This window comes from Ranitomeya imitator, chromosome 3 (assembly GCF_032444005.1).
Source record: "Ranitomeya imitator isolate aRanImi1 chromosome 3, aRanImi1.pri, whole genome shotgun sequence".
NCBI classification, from domain to species: Eukaryota; Metazoa; Chordata; class Amphibia; order Anura; family Dendrobatidae; genus Ranitomeya; species Ranitomeya imitator.
In genome coordinates, this window is record NC_091284.1 from 513,764,165 (window position 1) to 513,782,206 (window position 18,042).

Consider the following 18,042-nt stretch of genomic DNA (forward strand, 5'->3'; position numbering starts at 1 on the left):
GCTTGCGAGATTTGTGAAGTCTCGCGAGACTTTGTGCGACTTTAACAGATCACAGTGACCCGCTCCACTGCGCAGGAGTGAATGCGGTCGCTGACGCTGGAGGAGCGGCAAATTACGGGGCAGGTATTGCAAGCGGCGGGGCGGCTCCTTTCACACAGAGCAGGAGCAGGTCGCGGGTGGGTATTACAGGCAGGGGGGCGGGTAATACAGCCGGCGGGGCGGCTCCTTTCACACATAGCAGGAGCAGGTGGTGGGCGGGTATTACAGGCAGGGGGGCGGGTAATACAGCCGGCGGGGCGGCTCCTTTCACACATAGCAGGAGCAGGTGGTGGGCGGGTATTACAGGCAGGGGGGCGGGTAATACAGCCGGCGGGGCGGCTCCTTTCACACATAGCAGGAGCAGGTGGTGGGCGGGTATTACAGGCAGGGGGGTGGGTAATACAGCCGGCAGGGCAGCTCCTTGGGGACTTTTTTCAGTGACCGTCGGCGAGCCACATGCCTGGAGCAGGCGAGCCACATGTGGCTCGCGAGCTACGGGTTGGGGACCCCTGTTCTAGAATAACATTACCACTGAGCACACTTTGTAGCAGAAAAGCTAAACAATAGGTGATAAATGCTCCTCATCACAGAAGCGTGGTGAATGGAGCAAGAGTAGGGTGCCTAGCCACTTCTTTTAATGTGTTTGGGATTTCAGAGACAGCCGATGCTGTCCTACCCTTTATGGAAATCACAGCATTGATAAACAGTGCTAATCATGATGAAAAAAATGGAAACAATATTATCAAATCATCTCAATTTATCCAGGATTGATTTTGAGCCCCACTCAATGAAATACATGCACTTACACACTCCAGCCTCCTATCAATGAGGTTATTAATGGCAGCTCACTTTGCAATTGCTGACCAATATCTCAATGGGAGATAAGGCCACAGTAGCACGTTTAGGCCACGCATGCTGCTCTAGTAGTACAAGTAATACGTGGCCTGATGTTGTGTTGAAAAACGGTTCCTGGGACACTTTGGAGACAAATCTGCCACTGGTTCCACAACCAAATCAATGTCTCACCAAGCTGTTACTGTACCTGGGGAATGAAGATTCAAGGCGTCTCCACACCATAATTCTGGAAGTAGGACTGATGTGACATTCCTCGTGAAGACCTCTTTTTTGACCTCACAACAATGTGTATCATGATGCAGAGCAAAACAGTAAAAAAGACTAGAAAGTAACGACAATCCTACTCCCAGGATTATGGTGTGTGGTAGCATTATATATGGTCGCCGGACCCCTCCAGTCTTCATTTCAGGTACTCTAACAGTTCGGCATTACATTGATTTAATCATGGAACCAGTGGTACGGCCATTTCTCCAAAGTGTCACAAGACAACAACACCAGGCTGCATGTTGCTCATGCTATTGTGCATGGCCTAAAAGTGCTACCATGGCCTGCAGAATCTCCGGACTTCTCACATCGAGTATAACAGGGATGTTATGTGTTTGGTAATTATACAGAGAACTGCCAGCAGCGGATCTTGATCTTATGGGCACAAATGCATTCAGAGTGGCAAAACATTCCTCCGACAGCCATCAATAACCTCAATGATCGCATGTTAAGGCGTGCAAGTGATTGTTGCGCTCAAACACAATAAATGAAAAAAATGGAGATGTTTTGAAAATGTTGTTTCTCTTTTTTCATCATTTTCATATGTCTAACGATCCTGTGATTTTTTTTTTTAATAATTCCACCACTTTCTTTTTCAATGTTAAAATGTGTATATACAGTATGTATGTGCAGGATCGGACTTATTCAGTGGGGTGATTTCCCCCCTTCCCCCTCCGCTCCCGGTGAGTCTTTGTGCAGGAGTAAGACACTAACACCCCCACCCCCAGTATGGGCAGTAGTATGTCAGATACATATGTTTCACTATATACAGACTATAGCAGCATCTCCTCATTCAGTCAACAACCTGCCTAGTCTATTAATATATAGAAGCATAAGTAAATTTGTGACCGAGGGTAATGTAATATTTGCATATCGTTGAAAAGTCAGTTACTTAGTGTTACTTTGCATAATATATATGCAATCTGGATTGATTCGGCAAATTATTCTTCTACTTTAGGTCTGAAGCCCTTTGACCTGGGAAGCCCTAAGAATGTTGGCCCATTCATGTCTGTTGATGTTGACCATAACATAATGCTGAAATTCCGCTGTCATGGGCCACCTATTCGCTTCTCAACTGTGTCAAGCAATGAACTGCGTTATATTGCCAATGAATTGGATGGTATAGTGGGAGGAAAGAACACTGTGGTCGCCATAACAGTCTGGTCCCACTTCAGTACATTTCCAGTAGAGGTGTACATAAGACGCCTTAGGAACATACGAGCTGCTGTTCTTCGCTTACTGGAGCGCAGTCCGAATACAGCCATTATCATTCGCTCCGCCAATGTCCAGGAGCTTGGACCTGAAGTGAGCCTCTTCAATAGTGACTGGTATTCCCTGCAGCTGGACACTGTAATGAGGGCTATGTTCTCTGGACTTCACATTAAAATTGTTGATGCTTGGGAGATGTCACTGGCTCACTATCTGCCACATGCACTACACCCTGACCGCATCATTGTAAAGAATCAGATAGATGAGTTTTTGTCCTTTGTCTGTCCCAATTGAATACTTGTTTCTTTTAGGTATTAATTTTATTTTTTAATAAATTAACTTGAAATGGCAAATCCTCAGTCAGTGTTCTCATAATACGACCCTGATGCATTTTTTGGTGATATTTCCACCTGGTTCTTTAATAAATGCACCCCCTCCCACCCAAAACCCCCAAACAATATCATGTGAACATGGCCTCCTAGTAACCTAAATTTATTATGGTATAGTTTTTTCTATATCTGCTATTTATTCACTCTTTTGCACTAGTTTGTTTTTTCGGAGCAGTCCCAATTTCTGGCTCCTGTTTGCAGATAATATTTTACTTTAAGGGGTTTGTGAATTTAATATTAATTTAATAGATAAACGTGTGCACAGCTTGTGGAGTGTGGTGCCCAGGTAGGTTCCAACACCTTAGTAATATGAAATGAAACCTGGCACTCAACTTGTACGTGAAAGCGGTTTTATTTACCAGCAACAAAAAAACGTTTTGGTCGTTAATCTGACCTTCATCAGTTACGTATAGATAGTGTTGTTCATTAGAAAAGGGGTGAATGTGCAAAATTCGGCTGTTGCAACTATGTAGGTTATGGAACTGTGCTATGTAGCTTCGCAACTCATCATATCCAACCGTCTCAATATTAAATTCACATATAGATAGTGTTGTCTATATTGAGTGTACGCTCCTGTGTGCAAAGGGCTATGTTTTACCTGTTATGAGAAGAGACCGGGTATGGGTGTGGACACCGCGTCATGTCACAAGCCAGCGGTTACCGGTCACATACCCGGTCTCTTCTCATAACAGGGAAAACATGGCCCTTCGCTCACATGAGCGTACACTCACTATAGACAACACTATCTATATGTGAATTTAATATTGAGACGGTTGGATATGATGAGTTGCGAAGCTACATAGCACCTACATAGTTGCAACAGCCGAATTTTGCACATTCACCCCTTTTCTAATGAATAGGGGCACATCTACAGAACCTCACTTGCACCACTCTGCAGTTGACGGAGCTTTTAAGTTTGGATGCGCAACTAAGCCTATCCAGCACAGGTACAACTAATTGCCGTCTGTCACCCCACCACTGAATTGGTATTGATGACCTATCCTAAGTATAGGCCATAAATATAAGAGGATGTGCACACATTGCGGATTTGACGCTGCAGATCTGCAGCAGTTTCCTATGTGGTGTACAGTACCATGTAAACGTATGGAAAACTAAATCCGCAGTGCACATGCTGCAGAAAATTCTCCGTGGAATCCACATGTGTAAAACACAGGCAAAATCTGCGTAAAAAAACTGCGGTGAATACTGCATTTTACCTGCGGATTCTGCAGAATCTGCGCGGAAAAATCCGCAATGGAATCCGCAACATGTGCACATAGCCTAAAAGTACTGGACAACCACTTTAATATGTTTGAGAGTGCACTTACTTGTGGAACCAGTGGAAAAAGTTGACACCCTTACACTAGATGTGAAGTCACACTGTGTATTCTCATTTTTAGCTTAGTTCAGTAGTTGGTAGAAGGTTCCTTTTTCGGATATGCCATCAATCTTCATAAGTCTTCAGAAGTTTCTGCATGATCCTGGAACAAGTCTTAGACATTCTATTTTTTTTTCTCCTGATCCCTTTCCTGTTTACTGACCATTAGTTGGTTGACCGTGAAAGCGTAACGGATAGAAATCAGACTGGGCAGGATCAAAGGATCAGTGGGCATGGCTGGAAATGATAAGGGCATGTGTGTCATGTATAAAGAGTAGGAAACATTTTTCACGTTAAACGTCACCAACCAATAGCAATAGTGAGCATTCATATATTTTAGAAAGGTGCTTGGAAAGGGTAACATGTAAAGAATAGTGATGAGCGAGTGTACTCGTTACTCGGGTTTTCCCGATCACGCTCGGGTGATCTCCCGAGTATTTGTGAGTTCTCGGAGATTTAGTTTTCATCACCTCAGCTGCATGATTTGTGGCTGCTAGACCGCTTGAATACATGTGGGGGTTGCCTGTTTGTTAGGGAATTCGCACATGTATTCAGCCTGTCTAGCAGCTGTAAATCATGCAGCTGAGGCGACGAAAACTAAATCTCTGAGCACTCACAAATACTCGGAGACCACCCGAGCGTGCTCGGGAAAACCCGAGCAAGGAGTACACTCGCTCATCACTAGTAAAGAACTGTTCACATATGCCAACCTTATTAACTTGAGAGTTTATTTCCAGTTTGCATGTTACTTTGCCCTTTGTTGCAATACTATAAGTCCCGTTACAATCATTTTAACAAGTTTTGGAAAATGTATTTTACTTTCTCCAAATACATGACTGTCCATGTGCCACGTTTGTGAATTTGATTTATAACCAATAAAATCTTATTAATTTTCATTGAAAAGTGAGAGTAAATAATAGGATAGCAATTGTTACATCTTGTGATTAGGAACATACCTTTTTGTATGCACCAACTCATTAAAATAAAAAATATTGTATTATTAAACAAGCCATTAAAAATTTTAGATATATTTTTCTTGATGTTGGAAAAATTTACTTTTCTATGTTTGTTTTATTTATTAGTACATTTTGCTCAAATTTTTTAGAACAAGTTTCTAGAACTTTCTCAAACTGATAAAATTTAATAAAGTGTTTTGTATTTTTACTTAATATATTTTGTCTTTTTTTATTTTTTTATTTTTAATTAGTTTATTAAACATCAGAAAAAAAGAGAACAATATGACATACATGTTTTGCTTGCGACCAAACCAGTACAAATGTAAACAATAAGTCTTAACAGTACACATCTTAGTACATAGACCTGGTCTCATAAAACTTAAAATAATACAGTATGTTTTAAAAAAACTGTAATAAAACTCTAAAACTGTTTTACTGCCAAAACCAATTCCATTTCGATAATATTTTAAGGATGAAATAAATGCAAGGCGTGAACCAGTGTAAATTCTGCCATTGATTATAGTGAAGCTAGGCTATCTGTCATGTGACGACATGGTGAGGTGTGATGAGTTCCATATATCCCAGATCTTAAACTTCCCCATACAGCCCCTATTTTGGTATAATGTGCACTCATAAGGTATAATTGAGTTCACCAAATCAATCCATGCCCTGAGAGATGGGTGACTGTTTCCCATCTAACGCAATGCTATTATTTTCCTTGCCAGAAGAGCGTTTCTCTCAAAAAAATGTGAACATTGTGTCCCCATGCCTCTTCTTCCAGTACCCCGAACAAGCATACTAGTGGATTCAAAAGAACGGAAATATGTACGAGGGAGGTTAGTAACGAGGTTACCTTGTTCCAAAAGGATTGAATAATTGGACATCTCCATACCATATGTATAAAGTCTGCTTCCCCTGCATGGCATCTCAGACATTCCGAAGAATTAGTCCATCCCATTTTAATAATTGTGACGGAGTTAAATCTAATTGATTTTATTATATACAGTTGGATTATTTTATTGTTGGCCGAGGGAGATACCCCAGTTGGGGATTCAAGAATTACCTCCCAGTCCTCATCTTGAAGATCAGGAACTAGAAGTTTCCATTTTTCTTTAACCGTCAATGCAGCAGAATCAGCACCCACGGATAGCACATATGTATATAAAGTGGATATAAGATCTCGGGGTCCCTGTGATTTAAGGATCCCTATTAATGGGAAGGATGATATTGTTAGCATGGTATTTACTCTGCGCATGTGCGATTGTATTGCTGATCTGAGCTGCATATAGTGAAAGAATTGGGGCCTCGGAATATTATATTTAATTTGTAACTGATCAAAAGACATTAGAATGCCTTGCTCATATAAATCATTAATAGAGACGACACCATATGAAGTCCAGAATTGAGTAGATGGGTGATTCAGTAGCTCTGGGAAGTACATATTATTCCATAATGGCATTTCGGCTATAATACCATCAAAATGAATGACTTTTTTCACCGGTTTCCAAACCAACCTTGCTAAGCGGAGAAGTGGTAATAATTTAGGGGTATTGGGTCTATCCACTTCCAAGAAGCCTATCGGGCAGTCAAGCTTTGCAGCATGGGCCAGATGGCTCTCCGAATTTGGTAAATAACCCCCAGGCATCCATTTTCCCAGAGCCCTAAGTTGTCCGGCCAAATAATACAGGAAAAAGTCAGGCAACGCCACACCACCCATTTGCTTAGACCTATGTAGGCTAGATAATTTAAGTTTAGGCCTAGCTTTCAACCATATAAAGGATGAAATTAAAGAGTTTAGATTTGAGAAAAAAAGATCTGGGAAGAGGAATTGCACTGTGTTGAAGGGAGTAATTGAGCTTCGGAAGTAATATCATCTTAATCAGATTTATGCGACCAGAGACAGACAATGGTAATTTACTCCACACCGCAAATTTATGCTTAACTAGATCCAGTAACGGAAGAACATTGAATTGTAGATCAAGTCTACTATATTTGGGTATAATTATTCCTAAATATTTAAAATGGGACACCACTGGCAATAAGGATAATTCTTCAAGGTGATCTGCTGAAGAATGGGAGAGAGGCATCAAAGCGGATTTATCCCATTTGATATACAATCCCGAGCATTTACTAAATCAATTTATGGTGGTAATCACATGTGGCAGTGTCTCCTCTACGTCATCCATGAATATTACCATACCATATATGGACAATGATGATTCCAGAATTCGCGGCAGACTGTGCCCGTCGCTGATTGGTCGAGGCAACCTTTATGACATCATCGTCGCCATGGCAACCATTATGACATCTGCGTCGATACTGTGCCCGTCGCTGAATCAGAAACGTGAGATGTCTACGTCCTTTATGACATCATCGTCGCTGTGCCCGTTGCTGATTGGTCGAGGCCTGGCGGCCTCGACCAATCAGACGCGGGATTTCTACGTCGATGCTGTGCCCGTCGCTGATTGGTCGAGGCCTGGCGGCCTCGACCATTCAGAGACGCGGGATGTCCAGGACAGACAGAAAGACAGACAGACAGACAGAAAGACAGACAGACGGAAAAACCCTTAGACAATTATATATATAGATCATAGGCGTATAAGCCAATAACTTCCACGCGGTCCGCTATCTTAATACCTTTAATGGTTGGAGTGGATCTCATACGTACTGCTAGTGCTTCAATCGCAAGAGCAAAAAGGGCCGGTGAAAAAGGGCAACCCTGCTGGGTTCCTCTTTTCAGGGAGAATGTCTCTGACATGGAGCTATTAATAATTATCCGGGCTTTAGGTTTCATATAAATTGCGCTAATCCATCTTTGAAATTTAGGGCCAAATCAGTATTTCTGTAAACATTTAAATAAAAAGGACCACTCAAGAGAATCAAATGCCTTGGCAGCGTCCAGCGAGGCCATAGCTCATCTATTCTCTAGTATCAATGAGCTATATTGAGCTACCGACTGGACCCTCCTAATATTAATGGACGTATTTTTACCTGGCATAAATCCGGTCTGGTCTGGGTGTATTATGTCCAATATTACCGTATTCAACCTAGTGGCTAAGATTTTAGTGAAAATGTTATAATCTACATTTACTAATGAGATAGGGCGATATGATCCACATTCTAGGGAGTCCTTTCCTTCTTTTTTTAACACTATAATATTTGCTTCATAATAGGAGTCTGGCTGAGAACATCCCCTCCATATCCCTTGGAACACCTTCAAAAGACTCGGTGCTAGGATATCCCAATATTGTCTATACATTTCTATGGGGAACCCCTCTGGGCCTGGTGCTTTTCCAGAAGCCATATCCGCTATGACCGTAATAATCTCTTCCAGAGTGAAATCTGCATCTAAGAAAGCTTGTTGTGTAGGACTCAGTGTAGGAAACTCAATGTCTGATAGGTAGTCTAAACAACCTGGTGTATCGATGTCCCCCTTAGAGCGATACAACTCTTTGTAATATTCATGAAAGCATTGAAGCTCGTGGAGGTGACTATTGCACCATCTGGTTTTCGGATTTTAAGTACAGTATTAGATGCATTGTGCTGTCGTACCATAAATGCAAGGAGTTTACTATATTGATTCCCTAGTTCAAAGTATGCCTGTCGAGTAAAAAAGAGTTTACGCTTAGATTTGGTATCTACATGTTGAGTGTATAGTCTATGGGAATGTAACCATTCAGCCCTGTTTTCGCTGGTTTGGCTAGCTATATAAGCCGCTTCCAAGTCTCTCAGACGTCTCTCCATCTCACCGTCTTCCCGTGAGGTCATACGTTTAATATAGGAAATTGTAGAGGACAAACATCCTCTTAGGTATGCCTTGAGAGCATCCCAAAACATATTTTATATTCTGCGGCTCCAGGTCAGATGTTATGAAACAGTCTAGTTGGTCTATAGTTCTGTCATTATGGCCTATCAGCTTTAACCAAAATGGATTTAGTTTCCAAACCACATTATGTCTTCTCTGACCAAACTGAAGCTTAAGTATTACCGGGCTATGGTCTGAAATACCCCTGTTCCCATGTGCTATCTCCCCCACCCACATTGCCAAATTACTGGATGCAAATGTATAATCCAAGCGAGATAGAGTGCGTCTAACGGATGAGTGGCAGGTGTACTCTTTTACATTCTCCACCGATCTAGCCACCCACTACCTTCCATAAATATTGACAGACGAGATGGAGGGGGAGTCACCCCCGAAGCCTCACCATGCAGCCTGAGCCTATCAAGGCAATCATCCATAACTAGATTAAAGTCTCCCATGACATATGATATATGCATCTGGATAATTCAAAGCAAAACTCAACGCCTTTTTTATAATGGACATATTATCAGGAGGGGGGTTGTATATACACATTATAACGTAATCTTTCAAGTTAACACACGCATGTACAAAGATAAACCGGCCCTCAGGGTCTCTCCGTACCTCCCCAACCTCCCATCTGACATCTCTATGTATTAATAGAGAATAGCTAGTGTGGAATGTATGTACGGACCATTGCACCCATGGCTTTTGCACATAGTGGACCAAGTCTCTGGTCAAGTGCATTTCAACTAGGATTACAATATGAGGATGGTGACGCCTTATTTGAGAAAATACCTTAACTCTCTTTTGGGGTGACCCAAGACCTCTCACATTCCAGGTCATACATGTAAGATCAAATGCCATACCCCTTCATCCAGACATAATATGCATTGCCACGCCAATTACACTTCTGATGTACAATGGAAAAGAACATGGCAGCAATTCCTATATAACCAATACCTAACAATACTAAAGAAAAAACACCAAAAAACAGGCAAAGATGCTTACCTGTCTAAATAGGCCTCAATACAAATGCACAAGCAGGGTGCAGCGGACCCAAACAAAATAGCAAGTGCACAGGTGCAATACCTAATGAAACAGCCAGCCTTCAATAAGGGCTTGGCCGTGTGGTACACCAATGCACTAAGATAAAATACTCTGTATGTGGCGTGTTCACACAAGGAAAACAAAGCGTCTGGCTACAGCCTATTAATGACGCCATATGGCGGGCTGCCCAGTGCTAAAATGCATCCCATGCGAACAGAGGCCACAGTGTACAGAACAATTTGGGCCCAGCTGCACCCTGCAAAAAATATACGTGCAAAAAAACATATAAATATATGTAAGGTATTAGTTGATATTAGGGCCATAATATGGAAGCTGGCAACCCACGCCAAGGGTCCTTACGTATTGCCAGTCCTACTCTAACATGAAAAACACCAAAAAAGGACACATTCAAGAAAAAACACCAAAAAACAGGCAAAGATGCTTACCTGTCTAAATAGGCCTCAATACAAATGCACAAGCAGGGTGCAGCGTCATTAATAGGCTGTAGCCAGACGCTTTGTATTCCTTGTGTGAACACGCCACATACAGAGTATTTTATCTTAGTGCATTGGTGTACCACACGGCCAAACCCTTATTGAAGGCTGGCTGTTTCATTAGGTATTGCACCTGTGCACTTGCTATTTTGTTTGGGTCCGCTGCACCCTGCTTGTGCATTTGTATTGAGGCCTATTTAGACAGGTAAGCATCTTTGCCTGTTTTTTGGTGTTTTTTCTTGAATGTGTCTTTTTTTGGTGTTTTTCATGCTAACAATACTAAAGCAAAGTAAAGCAAAATATGCTTCAAAAGGGAGCAAAATTTCATGCTCCTGTCACAGTCCAAAAAGAAAGAGGCTACCACCTCTAAGTACAGAGTCCGATATAGATGTTTTCCTGGACTTTGGTGGAAAGAGTTCCTATCATTGAAAAAATAAAATAAAAGAAGAAAACCAAATGAGAGCGTTCCATTTCCAGTGTATCTATACAAAGAGATGGCAGGTGATCTAGGATTTTTCCCCTCCATTCACTCCCATATGGGATCGCATCCAATCTTCGACTTCTGCTGGGGTCGTAAAGAAAAGGGAAGAGCCCTTGTAAACAATTCTAAGGCGGGCAGGATAGATCATTGAATATAAAAATGTTTTTTTTTTCCCTGAGTTGTCTCTTTATCTCCATAAATTGAGCACGTTGTTTTTGCTGTTCCATAAAGAAATCCGGGAATATTGAAATAGTAGCGTTATTAAATTTAATGGGACTTTTTTGTCTTGCCTTACGAAGCACTGCATCTCTATCTCTGCAATTCAAAAGGCGCACCAAAAAGGGTCTCGGGGCGCCTGGAGGAAGAGGTTTTGTTGGAACTCTATGGGCCCTTTCTACAGAGAATGTAGAGGAGAATTCATCCCCCAAAGTATCCTTGAGCCAGCTCTCCCGGAATTATTCCGGTTGTTGACCTTCTGAGCGCTCTGGTAGCCCAATAATACGGATATTATTCCAACGTAGTCTATTCTCTAAGTCGGTTGCCTTTTGTTTCCAGGCATTTATAGAGCCAGCCACTTTTGTCAGTTTAGTTTCCATGGGCACAGAATTGTCCTCTAGACGAGATACCTGTGACTCCACCTCCGTAATGCGACCCCTCATGGATTGCATGTCTTGTCATAGGCATCCCACCTCAGAGTGTACCTCCTCTATTTTCCCAGTTAAGGATGTCCTAGTTAGAGATATAGCTTGCATTAACTGCTCAGATGCTGCTTTCAAAGTTAGGTCCCCTGATCCTCATCCTTCTAACTATCAGAGGCACGGTTTTTTGGCTGGCTTGCGGTCTTAGCCCCAAATGAATTGTCTTTATTTGACCTCAGGTTATCAGGGGGATCAGAACGTGCATATTTTCTTAGCTTTTCAGTTGCACCCGAGGTTCTTGGACGGTGCATAGTTAATGTTTTAAGGAGTAAAATCCAATCATTATAGCACTTGAATAGGATACAGTCACTACTTGGTTAATGCACCAATATGCTACAGTGCAGATAGTTCTGTGCTAAACATCCGCACAGCATGCAAAAGGTCCTTACAGAAGGAATAACGTGTAGCACCAGAGATTTGCTGCAGCTTTTATACTTATTACCCTGGGGGAGGAGCAGGGTAAGTTTTGTCAGTTTTACTTTTGAGGGAAGACCATTCAGCGGATGGTAGCGTCGTGGTCAGCTGAGTTTCTATAGCTTGAATATTCTTTCGAATATCCACAATCTCCTTCTGGAGGTATTCCACAGTCAAAACAATAATATCTAAAGAACACTTGTTCAAGATTCTTTTATATTTGTCACAGAATTCCTGGTTGTCAGAGAACAATGTGGGGCGCAGATTGCTCCTGAGACCCCTAGGGATTTTGTTCTGACAATGGTACTCTGCCAACGTAGTGCAGTGAAGGTCATAAGATACCAATTTATTTTTGGCTCTTTCGTAGTCTCGTATCGTCAAGTCCAGTACTGGGACTTTGAGGAAATCAGTGGAACTAGTGACCTGGGATAAAATGGTGGTACTAGTTGCCAGATCGTAGGCAAACGTGTCGGATGTCATTTAGGAGGACAGGTGCAAACACCAAGAAATTACAATAATATACTGTAATAGGGTACTATGGTGTGCACTCAGTCAATTTAGAACGAGGTGCTAGTGTCACGGACTGGGAAGTCCTAGTAATCAAATATTATTTAGAAGACACTGCACACTCTAGTGATGATTTATGCAAGATCGTGTGATTTTATTAAACATAACTCAATATACGTAACACATGGGAGCACATCTACAAAACATTGGATAAGCGACCTAATGTAATAACAACATTGACGTTTCGACTCTCCCGAGTCTTAATCATACATCGCTAAAAGACAAAAAATAAACATAAGTAAATACAACATCTATAATATAACGCTGGGAGCGTCACTCTGTCCGAAGCCTCTATAGACTGCGCAAGCGCCGGCGCAGTCTGGGCCTCACAGAGCGACGCTCCCGGGAGATCGCGGTATGCGTAAGCACTGAACGCATACCGCGATCTCCACCGGAGAGTCAGGGACCGCCAGGAGGGAGGGTAAGTATACTCACCTTTCCCGGTTCCAGCGCTGCTTGCGGCTCCGTCTCCCGGCTCCTCTGCTCCCGGCTCCGGAGGGCGCGGACTGCGCAGGCGCCGATTCCTGCTGCCGGAATCGGCGCCTGCGCAGTCCGCGCTTTCCGGCGCCATTTTCTTGAAGACACACTCCGGCTCCACTGCAGGTGTGTCTTCAAGAAAATGGCGCCGGAAAGCGCGGACTGCGCAGGCGCCGATTCCTGCTGCTGGAATCGGCGCCTACGCAGTCCCCGCTTTCCGGCGCCATTTTCTAGAAGACATACCTGCAGTGGAGCCGGACGATAGGTGAGTATGGTATTTTTTTTTTTTTTTTATATGGCAGCAGCATTCGGGGGCATACACACTGGAGCGGGGGGCATATAATACAATGGTGGCGCAGGATGGGAGCAGCACATGACAGAACGGGCGCAGGATGGCAGCAGCACATGACAGAACGGGCGCAGGATGGCCGCAGCACATGACAGAACGGGCGCAGGATGGCCGCAGCACATGACAGAACGGGCGCAGGATAGCCGCAGCACATGACAGAACGGGCGCAGGATGGCCGCAGCACGACAGAACGGGCGCAGGATGGCAGCAGCACATGACAGAACGGGCGCAGGATGGCCGCAGCACATGACAGAACGGGCTCAGGATGGCCGCAGCACATGACAGAACGGGCGCAGGATGGCAGCAGCACATGACAGAACGGGCGCAGGATGGCCGCAGCACATGACAGAACGGGCGCAGGATGGCAGCAGCACATGACAGAACGGGCGCAGGATGGCAGCAGCACATGACAGAACGGGCGCAGGATGGCAGCAGCACATGACAGAACGGGCGCAGGCAGCAGCACATGACAGAACGGGCTCAGGATGGCCGCAGCACATGACAGAACGGGCGCAGGATGGCAGCAGCACATGACAGAACGGGCGCAGGATGGCAGCAGCACATGACAGAACGGGCGCAGGATGGCAGCAGCACATGACAGAACGGGCGCAGGCAGCAGCACATGACAGAACGGGCGCAGGATGGCAGCAGCACATGACAGAACGGGCGCAGGATGGCAGCAGCACATGACAGAACGGGCGCAGGATGGCAGCAGCACATGACAGAACGGGCGCAGGATGGCAGCAGCACATGACAGAACGGGCGCAGGATGGCAGCAGCACATGTCAGAACGGGCGCAGGATGGCCGCAGCACATGACAGAACAGGCGCAGGATGGCAGCAGCACATGACAGAACGGGCGCAGGATGGCCGCAACACATGACAGAACGGGCGCAGGATAGCCGCAGCACATGACAGAACGGGCGCAGGATGGCAGCAGCACATGACAGAACGGGCGAAGGATGGCAGCAGCACATGACAGAACGGGCGAAGGATGGCAGTAGCACATGACAGAACGGGCGCAGGATGGCAGCAGCACATGACAGAACGGGCGCAGGATGGCAGCAGCACATGACAGAACGGGCGCAGGATGGCAGCAGCACATGACAGAACGGGCGCAGGATGGCAGCAGCACATGACAGAACGGGCGCAGGATGGCAGCAGCACATGACAGAACGGGCGCAGGATGGCAGCAGCACATGACAGAACGGGCGCAGGATGGCAGCAGCACATGACAGAACGGGGACGCAGGATGGGAGCAGCAAATGACAGAACGGGGGCGCAGGATGGGAGCAGCACATGACAGAACGGGGGCGCAGGATGGGAGCAGCACATGACAGAACGGGGGCGCAGGATGGGAGCAGCACATGACAGGATGGGGGCGCAGGATGGAGCAGCACATACCAGGATGGAGACCATATACCAATATAAATGCTCGCCACCCGGGCGTAGAACGGGTTCAATAGCTAGTATAATATATACAAGTCTGCAAAGTACGTGCGAAATAAACAATATTCCCTATTCTAATCTAGGTCCTACACACAGGGCAGCGTACAGCCATTGGCTTTTGTCTTCTCTAGCAGCAACTAGGTATTTAAAGCAATGACTCCCTCCTCTTCTCATTACTATTAGCCAGCCGCACTGTTGTTTTCATGATACTGACCCTTATCCCCCATTAACCCTCTACAGCATTACCCATATATTCAAAACTAAGGAATTTCTACTTTTACGTATCATTACCACTATATTAAGGTAACTAGTACTCTCTGTCACCTCTCCTGTCTACCTCCTTCTGGTCTAAACCAATGCAACTTCTGGATCACCTGCATTCTCCACCTCTATGATGGTATTTACAGCTTTTTCACCTTGGTGTACTCATTGGTGCCTTGGAGGTTCTAAGGTTGCTGGTCGTACCTTTTCGATTTTCTTTTCGATAAACGGACAGTTTATTTCGCATGTACTTTGCAGACTTGTATATATTATATGTTGTATTTACTTATGTTTATTTTTTGTCTTTTAGCGATGTATGATTAAGACTCGGGAGAGTCGAAACGTCAGTTATTACATTAGGTCGCTTATCCAATGTTTTGTAGATGTGCTCCCATTTGTTACGCAAATTGAGTTATGTTTAATAAACTCACACTATCTTGCATAAAACATCAGTGTGCAGTGTCTTCTAAATAATATTTTATCAAGAAGTACAGACTCTTCCTCCAAACAGTGTTGGAATACAGTGAAATATTCTGTGTAAGTCTCCATATGGTTTTTAGCAGACCGGCCACTCATCAGACACTGCAGATTCTACAGTTATATTCCAAATGCCGGGAGCGGAGGGAGAAGCGCCAGTTTCAGAGCAGACACTGGGTCTAGCAGGCGTTATACTGTATTAAGAGTGGGGGGAGCCCGGGCCCGTTTCTCAGGGCTCACACTGCGCAGTCCCCCTTTCGTACCTCCCACAGCTTCACCTGCGTCCAGCTAACTCCTCCTGAGTCGAGTGCCGCGGGTCCACGTCCTTCACCGCCGCCCCACGTGGCAAGAAAGATGGCCGCCGTCTCCTGCAGGGTCCATCTTCCGTCCCAGCTTCTCCGGCGTTCACCCAGCCGGAGCTGCGCTTTACCTCTTCTCAGAAACCGGGTGCCTCCAGGTGCCCAGGGGAACACAGCCGCGGTCAGAGGAATCCTCCCGGGTGAGTATAAAACAGGATTACAATTAGGATCGTGGGAGCTCCAGCAAGCACGTCCTCTCCGCTCAACTACATCGCCACGCCCCCCCTTTTTTTTAATTATTATTTCTTGTAAGCGACATTCGTTTCCAGGTCGCTGTTCACATAAAATATAGGATGAATCTTTATTTACTGTAGAACTCATTCAGCCCCCAAAGCCACTTTATGAGGTAATAAGTCTGAAACACTTCAATGGATCCCACTGATTCTGAGATTGTTATTCTTGGGATATGTTCTACTTCATGTTAGTTAAATTTAGGTAAATATTGTTTGCGGCACAGTGACTTGCCTGCGCTGGAGATCCCTGAGTGCAGCACCCTTAAGGGTATGTCCCCACAGTCAGGGAACGCTGTGGGTTGGACACTGCGGATGTCCAACCCTCAGCGGCCAGATGTTACAGCAGAGTGGATGGGATTTGAAGAAATCCCATCTCCACTATGCGGGCACAGACTCCTCTGGCTTCCCTGCGGAGACGGACATCTTTCGAGACCGCAGCATGTCAATTTATCTTGCGGAGACGTCCAGTCTCCACAAGATAAATTTCCCATCCAATGTTTTGGGCTCGGTGATTCCACACTGTTCAATGAACACATGTGGAATCACCTGTGTTCAAAAGCCGGCAGCGCTTTGGACGGAACGGACATGTGCTGTGTCAAAAGCGCTGCCGGTGTCTGACCGTGGGAACATACCCTAGAAGGGAGGATGAGGTATGGATTTTTGAGGGTGTGTAGCACGCAGGTGCCGGATTTCAGTGCCATAACTGAAGTGCATGGCAGGGAGGGTAGTATTACAATGAAGACAGGAGGCAGGGATTTCTTCTGGGCACCGCACACCCCGGAGCCTGGAAGAAATCATTAGCATAAAGACAGAATATAAGATTTTTCAACAACAAGACCATTAATAGGAGGCATACAGGTAGGACTAGTTTAACCCCTTAGTGACAGAGCCAATTTGGTACTTAATGACCAGGCCAATTTTTGCAATTCTGACCACTGTCACTTTATGAGGTTATAACTCTGGAACGCTTCAACGGATCCCGCTGATTCTGAGACTGTTTTTTCGTGACATATTGTACTTCATGTTAGTGGTAACATTTCTTCGATATTACTTGCGATTATTTATGAAAAAAACGGAAATATGGCGAAAATTTTTAAAATTTTGCAATTTTCAAACTTTGTATTTTTATGCCCTTAAATCAGAGAGATATGTCATGAAAAATAGTTAATAAATAACATTTCCCACATGTCTACTTTACATCAGCACAATTTTGGAAACAAAATTTTTTTTTGTTAGGGAGTTATAAGGGTTAAAAGTTGACCAGCAATTTCTCATTTTTACAACACCATTTTTTTTTAGGGACCACATCATATTTGAAGTCATTTTGAGGGGTCTATATGATAGAAAATAATGAAGTGTGACACCATTCTAAAAACTACACCCCTCAAGGTTCTCAAAACCACATTCAAGAAGTTTATTAACCCTTTACGTGCTTCACAGGAACTGAAACAACGTGGAAGGAAAAAATGAACATTTAACTTTTTTTTGCAAACATCTTAATTCAGAACCATTTTTTTTTATTTTCACAAGTGTAAAAACAGAAATGTAACCATAAATTTTGTTATGCAATTTCTCCTGAATACGCCAATACCCCATATGCGGGGGTAAACCACTGTTAGGGCGCACCGCAGAGCTTGGAAGAGAAGGAGTGCCGTTTTACTTTTTCAATGTAGAATTGGCTGGAATTGAGATCGGACGCCATGTCACGTTTAGAGAGCCCCTGATGTGCCTAAACAGTGGAAACTCCCCACAAGTGACACCATTTTGGAAACTAGACCCCTTAAGGAACTTATCTAGATGTGTGGTGAGCACTTTGAACCCCCAAGTGCTTCACAGAAGTTTATA

At 44.3% G+C, this 18,042-nt stretch overlaps 1 protein-coding gene across 4 annotated transcripts in view; it reads left to right on the forward strand.

Annotated features, from left to right (window-relative positions):
- The window catches only part of NXPE3 (neurexophilin and PC-esterase domain family member 3), a 54,539-nt gene extending 49,241 nt beyond the window's left edge, over nt 1–5,298 (forward strand). For 3 of the 4 annotated variants that reach the window (XM_069757744.1, XM_069757745.1, XM_069757747.1), the window contains one exon: nt 2,117–3,259. In XM_069757744.1, the coding sequence (XP_069613845.1) occupies nt 2,117–2,661 (545 nt within the window). In that variant the 3' untranslated portion in view covers nt 2,662–3,259. Of the gene's footprint in view, nt 1–2,116 lie in introns of all 4 variants that reach the window. The other variant, XM_069757743.1, reaches the window with a different exon arrangement.
- The last annotated feature ends 12,744 nt before the right edge of the window (nt 5,299–18,042 follow it).